General features: G+C 52.8%; 1 protein-coding gene across 1 annotated transcript in view; it reads left to right on the top strand.

Moving 5' to 3' along the window:
- Positions 1 to 339: 339 nt before the first annotated feature.
- The window catches only part of LOC138657334 (disintegrin and metalloproteinase domain-containing protein 33-like), a 105,672-nt gene continuing 95,993 nt past the window's right edge, over positions 340 to 10,018 (top strand). Inside the window, exon 1 of the mRNA XM_069745069.1 lies at positions 340 to 507. Within this exon, the coding sequence (XP_069601170.1) occupies positions 396 to 507 (112 nt within the window). The 5' untranslated portion in view covers positions 340 to 395. The remainder of the gene's footprint in view (positions 508 to 10,018) is intronic.

Raw genomic sequence — 10,018 nt, 5'->3', positions numbered from 1 at the left:
CTGCTATATACACTATACTACCCCGCACCTATATACATTCAGCGCTTGAATATACTCTATATACATATTGCCCCCTGTCTTTCCAGCGTCTGCATTTTCTGTTACCAGCGCCTGAACTTCTGTGCAGGAAATGAGGGACAGTAATGGGGGTGGCATCCTACCCCTGAGCTGTGTAATCTACTCATCACTTAACCCCTGCGGTGCTGGGCGGCTCCACAGCTGGAATCCTGCACAGCTGCCGGCTGCTGAGGAGGGGCCGGTCACAGAATGGGGCTGGATGTGATTAGCAAAGGGGCCGGCGGACGAGGGGAGGAGAGCACAGAAATATATATATATATATACACAGGGGCTACGGAGCCGAGCTGGAAGATGAGGGAGAGAGTCACAGATCTGATATGAGAACACGCTGGGGGAGTAGTCCGCAAACGGCAGGTCTATGGCCTGGGATATGGATTGTCTACATCTGTCTTCTTCTGTCCCCTTTAACCTCCCCAGAAAAGACTCTTGGTGAGTAACCCCGACTTCTGCACTGTCCTCTTGTCTTCTGAGCAGGGGGAGGGGGCAGAAAAAGTCTTCATCCCCTGAACTGTCTCCGATACAGAGAAGGGCGGAAAGTAATAACGGTCACCGAACTGACACATCGTAACATCGCCAATACCAACACATCGTAACGTCACCAATACCGACACATCGTAACATCGCCAATACGACACATCGTAACATCGCCAATACCGACACGTCGTAACGTCGCCAATACCGACACATCGTAACATCACCAATTCCGACCCATCATAACGTCGCCAATACCGACACATCGTAACATCGCCAATACCGACACATCGTAACATCGCCAATACGACACGTCGTAACGTTGCCAATACCGACACGTCGTACCGTCGCCAATACCGACACATCGTACCATCGCCAATACCGACACATTGTAACGTCACTAAAAATGTCTTTCTTCCATAACGTTCAGATTTGTGGAGTTTGTGACTGAGGTTTTGCTCACATTAGTGTATAATATTTGGTTCTCTGCTCATTCAGGAGAGTAGGACTGTTTTTTTCTCACTTGCCATCCCTGTCTCTGTCCCGTCCCTGTCTTGTCCCGTCCCTGTCTCATCCCTGTCCCATCCCTGTCTCTGTTCCGTCCCTGTCTCATCCCTGTCCCATCCCTGTCTCTGTTCCGTCCCTGTCTCATCCCGTCGCTGTCTCATCCCTGTCCCATCCCTGTCCTGTCCCGTCCCTGTCCTGTCCCGTCCCTGTCTCTGTCCTGTCCCTGTCTCGTCACTGTCTCGTCCCTCTCCTGTCCCATCCCTGTCTGTCCTGTCCCTGTCTCTGACCCGTCCCTGTAATGTCCCATCCCTGTCTCGTCCCTCTCCTGTCTCTGTCCCGTCCCTGTCTGTCCTGTCTCTGTCCTGTCCCTGTCCTGTCCCTGTCTGGTCCCTCTCCTGTCTCTGTCCCGTCCCATCCCTGAGTGGTCCTTTTTTTTATTTAGCAGCCTTTCATCTTTTAGACGATCAGATTTCGGAGTGATATTCGCAGTCGAGAACAAACCCACAGGTCTGCACGGCCGCATAGAATAACATGGGTCCCAGTGCAGTCCGTTTTTCTCTTGCATTGTCTGATTTACATAGTTGTTCCTGGACAGATTCTCCCCTTGAGCTGCGGATCCTCCAGTGACCATGGGCCTCTCGGCTGCTTCTCTCATTAGTGCTCTCCTTGCTGGGGGTGTCAGGTTAGGTGGACGGCCATGTCCTGGGAGGTTTGCAGTTGGGCCATAATCCTTCCATGTTTGGATGATGGACTGATGCTCCATGATATGTTCAGAGCTTGGGCTATTTTCTATAACCTAACCCTGCTCTCCTCTCCTCCACCACTTTATCCCTGACCTGTCTGGTGAGCTCCTTGGATTTCATGATGCTGTTTGATCCTGAATGTTCTCACACAAACCTCTGAGGCCTTCACAGAACAGCTGTAGTTATACTGAGAAGAAATCACAGCGGGGGGGGGGGGGCACAATGTACTGATTATGTGACTTCTGGGGCCGATTGGTCAGTAGAGTGAAATGAAATCTTTGTGGATGTGACGATTTGTTACTGGATCTCTCCTCTGCGTATCGGTCACGTCTCATCTTCTTCGTAGATTGTCAGCTCGTTGCCCGGATGCCTGATGTTATCACAAGATTGTATATTAAAAAAAACAACATTTCTTTGGATGGTGGTTGAAGGGTTAATGAAATGATGGGGGTAGTTGTGGGGGGACATTTCCTGCTGTGAGTAGCTGATGATACATGAAATACTAGGACCCCTGAGTCTCCGAGCCCAGGAATGATCTAATCCCCTCTCACCCTGCAATCATCGGCTCCCTCCTCCGCATTCATTACCTCAATGTAACAACAGGTCCTGTAGATAAGAAAGTGAGACGCAGGAGAGGGTCTGTATCTGCTGCGGACTGACCAGTGGAGACCATCTTCATTGTGCGGTTTTCATGTATGAAATATGTTATGTTACACTGTAACCAGTGATCAAGAGCCGCGCGGCCCGAAACGCTTCTCACACATCGGCCCCGTCATCGCGGCTCCATCTGAGACGTCTGACTACGACCTTCAATGACCCAATAAACGTCAGATGAGCCGGAGCCATCGCGCCCATCGCATCACATGTCTGAGGTTAATGACCAGATGGATCTTCTGTACCTTCTACTGTATGATCGGCTCTTTACAAGGGAGCGACCCCAAGGAGTGACACAGCCGGCTCCGCTGTTAAGTGATGTCGCCCCGACGTTAGTGACGTCTTCACCGCCGTTAGTGACGTCCTCACCGCCGTTAGTGACGTCGTCCCCGCCGTTAGTGACGTCCTCACCGCCGTTAGTGACGACCTCCCCGCCGTTAGTGACTTCGTTCCCGCCGTTATTGACTTCGTCCCCGCCGTTAGTGGCGTCATCCTCGCCGTTAGTGACTTCGTCCCCGCCGTTAGTGGCGTCGTCCTCGCCGTTAGTGATGTCGCCCCGTCGTTAGTGGCGTCGTCCTCGCCGTTAGTGACTTCGTCCCCGCCGTTAGTGGCGTCGTCCTCGCCGTTAGTGACTTCGTCCCCGTCGTTAGTGGCGTCGTCCTCGCCGTTAGTGACTTCGTCCCCGCCGTTAGTGGCGTCGTCCTCGCCGTTAGTGATGTCGCCCCGTCGTTAGTGGCGTCGTCCTCGCCGTTAGTGACTTCGTCCCCGTCGTTAGTGGCGTCGTCCTCGCCGTTAGTGACTTCGTCCTCGCCGTTAGTGACTTCGTCCCCGCCGTTAGTGACTTGTCCCCGCCGTTAGTGACTTCGTCCCCGCCGTTAGTGACTTGTCCCCGCCGTTAGTGACTTCCTCCCCGCCTTTAGTGACTTCGTCCTCGCCGTTAGTGACTTCGTCCCCGCCTTTAGTGACTTCGTCCCCGCCGTTAGTGACTTCGTCCTCGCTGTTAGTGGTGTCGTCCTCGCCGTTAGTGACTTCTTCCTCGCCGTTAGTGGCGTCGTCCTCGCCGTTAGTGACTTCGTCCCCGCCGTTAGTGACTTCTTCCTCGCCGTTAGTGGTGTCGTCCTCGCCGTTAGTGACTTCGTCCCCGCCGTTAGTGACTTGTCCCCGCCGTTAGTGACTTCCTCCCCGCCTTTAGTGACTTCCTCCCCGCCTTTAGTGACTTCCTCCCCGCCTTTAGTGACTTCGTCCTCGCTGTTAGTGGCGTCGTCCTCGCCGTTAGTGACTTCTTCCTCGCCGTTAGTGGCGTCGTCCTCACCGTTAGTGACTTCGTCCCCGCCGTTAGTGACGTCGTCCCTGCCGTTAGTGGCGTCGCCCCCGCCGTTAGTGACTTCTTCCTCGTCATTAGTGACTTCTTCCTCGTCGTTAGTGGCGTCGTCCTCGCCGTTAGTGACGTCGTCCCTGCCGTTAGTGGCGTCGCCCCCGCCGTTAGTGACTTCTTCCTCGCCGTTAGTGACTTCTTCCTCGTCGTTAGTGGCGTCGCCCCCGCCGTTAGTGACTTCTTCCTTGCCGTTAGTGGCGTCGTCCTCGCCGTTAGTGACTTCTTCCTCGCCGTTAGTGGCGTCGTCCTCGCCGTTAGTGACTTCGTCCCCGCCGTTAGTGACTTCTTCCTCGCCGTTAGTGACGTCGTCCCTGCCGTTAGTGGCGTCGTCCCCGCCGTTAGTGACGTCGTCCCCGCCGTTAGTGACGTCGCCCCCGCCGTTAGTGACTTAGTCCTGCAGTTCAGATAGCCGTTGTCCTATCCTTTTAGTGAGCACAGTACCAGCATGCTGACTGTCTCCACCTGCAACTTAGATTTAGCCGTCTCCTCTTTTTAGTGAGCACAGTACCAGGATGCTGACTGTCTCCACCTTAGATTTAGCTGTCTCCTCCTTTTAGTGAGCACAGTACCAGCATGCTGAAAGTCTCCACCTTAGATTTAGCTGTCTCCTCTTTTTAGTGAGCACAGTACCAGCATGCTGACAGTCTCCACCTTAGATTTAGCTGTCTCCTCTTTTTAGTGAGCACAGTACCAGCATGCTGACAGTCTCCACCTTAGATTTAGCTGTCTCCTCTTTTTAGTGAGCACAGTACCAGCATGCTGACAGTCTCCACCTTAGATTTAGCTGTCTCCTCTTTTTAGTGAGCACAGTACCAGCATGCTGACTGTCTCCACCTTAGATTTAGCTGTCTCCTCTTTTTAGTGAGCACAGTACCAGCATGCTGACAGTCTCCACCTTAGATTTAGCTGTCTCCTCTTTTTAGTGAGCACAGTACCAGCATGCTGACAGTCTCCACCTTAGATTTAGCTGTCTCCTCTTTTTAGTGAGCACAGTACCAGCATGTTGACAGTCTCCACCTTAGATTTAGCTGTCTCCTCTTTTTAGTGAGCACAGTACCAGCATGCTGACAGTCTCCACCTTAGATTTAGCCGTCTCCTCTTTTTAGTGAGCACAGTACCAGCATGCTGACAGTCTCCACCTTAGATTTAGCCGTCTCCTCTTTTTAGTGAGGAGAGTACCAGCATGCTGACTGTGTCCACCTTAGATTTAGCTGTCTCCTCCTTTTAGTGAGGACAGTACCAGCATGCTGACTGTCTCCACCTTAGATCTAGCTGTCTCCTCTTTTTAGTGAGCACAGTACCAGCATGCTGACTGTCTCCACCTTAGATTTAGCCGTCTCCTCTTTTTAGTGAGGACAGTACCAGCATGCTGACTGTCTCCTTTCAGTGAGACTTTGTGTTTTCGCAGCACATCGCGCCCTGTTCTGCCTTATGACCGTGTCAGATATCAGCGGGGTCTTGGTTGCCCCCCGGGGTCCGGCTGCTCTATAACAATGTTATGTCTGTTAGCCCCGACAGCTGCTGGAGGCGACCCTGAGTCCTGGGAGGACCCCGCTCCTCATCTGGCACTACATGATGGTGGATACACGGGGTCATCGCAGCCCCATACACCATGTATGAGACCCCCACCACAAGCAGTGTCCGCGACACCCCACCGCTCAGCTGACTGCAGACCCCCTCACTACAGCGCCACACAGGCACCGTGGTCGTGTCTGGTACTGCAGCTCTTCGCTGCCCTGACCCATAGCAGTGGAGACTGAGCTGCAGTACCAGACACGACCACCCCACAGTATGGCGCTGTGCCGGGTAACTAGTGGGGGTCAGCACTGCCGCTGATCTCTCGTATAGACCCCTCTATGGGGCAAATAACAAGGGGACTCTGCAGAATTGATGGAGAGCTGGGGGTCGCACGGCTGGTGGTGTAAACAGCTGTGCAGCCTGGGACCCCGAGGTATATTGCTGCCCTGCCGGTCTGTGGTGGGCCTGGGGACACAGGACCCCCTGATCCTGTCCGCACAGGAAGCCCCTGCATTCCTTCCCATAAAGCAGCAATTATCCTCTGTTACCAGCCGGACCCCCGACGTGACCCCCTCATATGGAAGAACATAACCCCATCCCCCCAAGCTATTTATAGAGACCCTCTAATTTCAGGGCATGAGAGCGGCGCAGGAAGGGTTAACTGGAGCAGAATGAGGCCTGGGAATGGAGGGGGTGGTCGCTACATGGGGCCCGGGGCCCCCCGTGTTCAGTTGGTGGTCCAGGTCTTCAGAATCCGGACCTCTGCTTGCTGTCAGACTCCTTGTGAAGATTCAGCTGCAGGTTTGCTACATTGTGTCCGGTGTCTGACTCCTCCGCTATCAGGTGATGCGGGGTCGCCCGCACCCAAATGTTGCCACCCCAAAGAGACCAGCACCGCAAACAAAGGGTTCACGTTCTGCTGTTGTATCCTAGGGTCTTCCAGGACTTGTCCTGCTCACACAGCTGAGGATGTGTTACAATGTATCAGTGCAGACTCTGAGAGCTGCTCCTGTTTCCTGCCCTGATACATTGACACAGGCACTGCAGCTGTGAGAGCGCAGGGGGAAATGAGACAGCGACCAGACTACTGAAGACGGAGAGGAATCGGCAATAATTACTGACGGGACAAGTGAAAAGACAAGCGGCAATACAGCACACAGCCTGCAGGCCGAGGTGGCGCTGTTTAACTGAACTGAACTGAGCGTAAATGATGAGCAGCGCCTCTGTTCTCTAGTCTCCTTCCTGCATCGCAGAGACGAGTGCGGGCTGCTGGGACGAGTGCGGACAATAGAGAGGAGTGTGGACAATAGAGACGAGTGCGGACGATAGAGACGAGTGCGGACGATAGAGACGAGTGCGGACAATGGAGACGAGAGCGGACAATAGAGACGAGTGCGGACAATAGAGACGAGTGCGGGCTGCTGGGGACGAGTGCGGACAATAGAGACGAGTGCGGACAATAGAGACGAGTGCGGGCTGCTGGGGACGAGTGCGGACAATAGAGACGAGTGCGGACGATAGAGACGAGTGCGGACAATAGAGACGAGAGCGGACAATAGAGACGAGTGCGGACAATAGAGACGAGTGCGGACAATAGAGACGAGTGCGGACGATAGAGACGAGTGCGGACAATAGAGAGGAGTGTGGACAATAGAGACGAGTGCGGACAATAGAGACGAGTGCGGACAATAGAGACGAGTGCGGACAATAGAGACGAGTGCGGGCTGCTGGGGACGAGTGCGGACAATAGAGACGAGTGCGGACGATAGAGACGTGTGCGGACAATAGAGACGAGTGCGGACAATAGAGACGAGAGCGGACAATAGAGACGAGTGCGGACAATAGAGACGAGTGCGGACGATAGAGACGTGTGCGGACAATAGAGACGAGTGCGGACAATAGAGACGAGAGCGGACAATAGAGACGAGTGCGGACAATAGAGACGAGTGCGGACAATAGAGACGAGTGCGGACAATAGAGACGAGAGCGGACAATAGAGACGAGTGCGGACAATAGAGACGAGTGCGGACAATAGAGAGGAGAACGGGTCACAGAGACGAGTGTGGGCCGCGGAGACAAGTGAGGACGATAAAGACGAGTGCGGACAATAGAGACAAGTGCGGACAATAGAGAGGAGTGCGGACAATAGAGAGGAGTGCGGACAATAGAGAGGAGTGCGGACAATAGAGAGGAGTGCGGACAATAGAGACGAGAGCGGACAATAGAGACGAGTGCGGACAATAGAGACGAGTGCGGACAATAAAGAGGAGAACGGGTCACAGAGACGAGTGTGGGCCGCGGAGACAAGTGAGGACGATAAATACGAGTGCGGACAATAGAGACAAGTGCGGACAATAGAGACGAGTGCGGACAATAGAGACGAGTGCGGACAATAGAGAGGAGAACGGGTCACAGAGACGAGTGTGGGCCGCGGAGACAAGTGAGGACGATAAAGACGAGTGCGGACGATAGAGACGAGTGCGGACAATAGAGACGAGTGCGGACAATAGAGACGAGTGCGGACAATAGAGACGAGTGCGGACAATAGAGACGAGTGCGGACAATAGAGATGAGAACAGGTCACAGAGATGAGTGCGGGCTGCTGGGATGAGTGCGGACAATAGAGACGAGTGCGGACAATAGAGACGAGTGCGGACAATAGAGACGAGTGCGGACGATAGAGACGAGTGCGGACGATAGAGACGAGTGCGGACAATAGAGACGAGTGCGGACAATAGAGACGAGTGCGGACAATAGAGACAAGTGCGGACAATAGAGATGAGAACGAGTTACAGAGACGAGTGCGGACAATAGAGACGAGTGCGGACAATAGAGACGAGTGCGGAGAATAGAGACGAGTGCGGATGATAGAGACAAGTGCGGACAATAGAGATGAGAACGAGTTACAGAGACGAGTGCGGACAATAGAGACGAGTGCGGACAATAGAGACGAGAGCGGACAATAGAGATGAGTGCGGACAATAGAGACGAGAGCGGACAATAGAGACGAGTGCAGACAATAGAGACGAGTGCGGACAATAGAGACGAGTGCGGACAATAGAGACGAGTGCGGACAATAGAGACGAGTGCGGACAATAGAGACGAGTGCGGACAATAGAGATGAGAACGGGTCACAGAGACGAGTGCGGACAATAGAGATGAGTGCGGACAATAGAGATGAATGCGGACAATAGAGATGAATGCGGACAATAGAGACGAGTGCGGACAATAGAGACGAGTGCGGACAATAGAGATGAGAACGGGTCACAGAGACGAGTGCGGACAATAGAGATGAATGCGGACAATAGAGATGAATGCGGACAATAGAGACGAGTGCGGACAATAGAGATGAGAACGGGTCACAGAGACGAGTGCGGACAATAGAGACGAGGGCGGGCCGCGGAGGCAAGTGAGGACGATAAAGAAGAGTGCGGGGCTGCTGGGACGAGTGCGGACAATAAAGACGAGTGCGGGCCGGGTATGAAGGTGAACGCTCTGTGCGCTGGATGACTGGATGTGGGATATTTTGGCTGCGGCTGATCAGACGCATAATACATGAGCAGAAAACATGCGGTCAGTCACACAATACCGCTATACACAGGATAATACCGCCACATGGAGACTGAATAAGGCTAGGTTCACATTAGCGTATTTGTGCGCATTGTATCACCTGCATGCCAAAACACATTTAAATGCATGCCTACGCTGTTTTTTATCTGCATCAGCTTACACATGACGCATAAAGAAATGCTGCGTGTGCATGCGCTTGTATGCTTTTTGCCTGCGTTTGCGTTGATTATGCGCATGCGTTCGATATTTCCAGGGGGCGTGTCTCAATCAGTTCCTGGACATATGCATGTCCTTGTGTACCAATGCATTCCCATAGACAGTAATTCGTTGTTTTGACGCACTCAACCGCATGTACATATTTGACGCGACAAAAAATGCAACATGTTGCATTCGGCGGGCATGGCGAAACAACACATGCATACGCATCCGCATGCAAACTGATGCCAACGCATGTCCCTGCGTACACCATGTTAAATATAGGTACGCAAGACGCATGCGGATCTGTACGCAAGCATACGCTGCGCACAGATATGCTAATGTGGACCCGGCCTAATACCACCATACTGATCATTCACCAAAAGCACTGCACCATGACAGATAATACCGCCATACAGTGAGCACATAGTGTACAGATCACCCCACAGAGGTGCAGGTAAAGCCAGAAACTCACAGATGACGACTCTGTCATTGGGGTCACTCTCCTTTTATCTCTGTCCTACCCGGACCACCATGACAGCTTCTTGCGTCCACGACTTGTCTCTGCAGGATGTGACGCACAGACGTCTTTGGTTCATCACTTTCCCAGCACAACATAGATTGCGCTAACCTTCCATAGTGCGCCAGACTCTGGAGGGGTGGGGTCCTCCATAGAGATACAGATTTCAGTCTAAGAGACTATACACATTTAGTTCCCATACAGATGAAAACTTTATTCTGAGAGGATTGGCATTATGTTAGGTCCTGGTAATGAGAATCGCCTTAACGTGGCTTCCAGGTACACATGAATTGGCCAATTTATGCGCTAATTTCTCAATTTTTCATAGTTCTAGTGCAGTAATGCAATTCAATTTTCATACTTCATGTTAGCATGCTATGGCGCTAC

The sequence above is a fragment of the Ranitomeya imitator genome, chromosome 1 (assembly GCF_032444005.1).
Source record: "Ranitomeya imitator isolate aRanImi1 chromosome 1, aRanImi1.pri, whole genome shotgun sequence".
NCBI classification, from domain to species: Eukaryota; Metazoa; Chordata; class Amphibia; order Anura; family Dendrobatidae; genus Ranitomeya; species Ranitomeya imitator.
The sequence above is the reverse complement of the archived record's forward strand: the minus strand, read 5'-3'. Positions and strand labels throughout refer to the sequence as shown.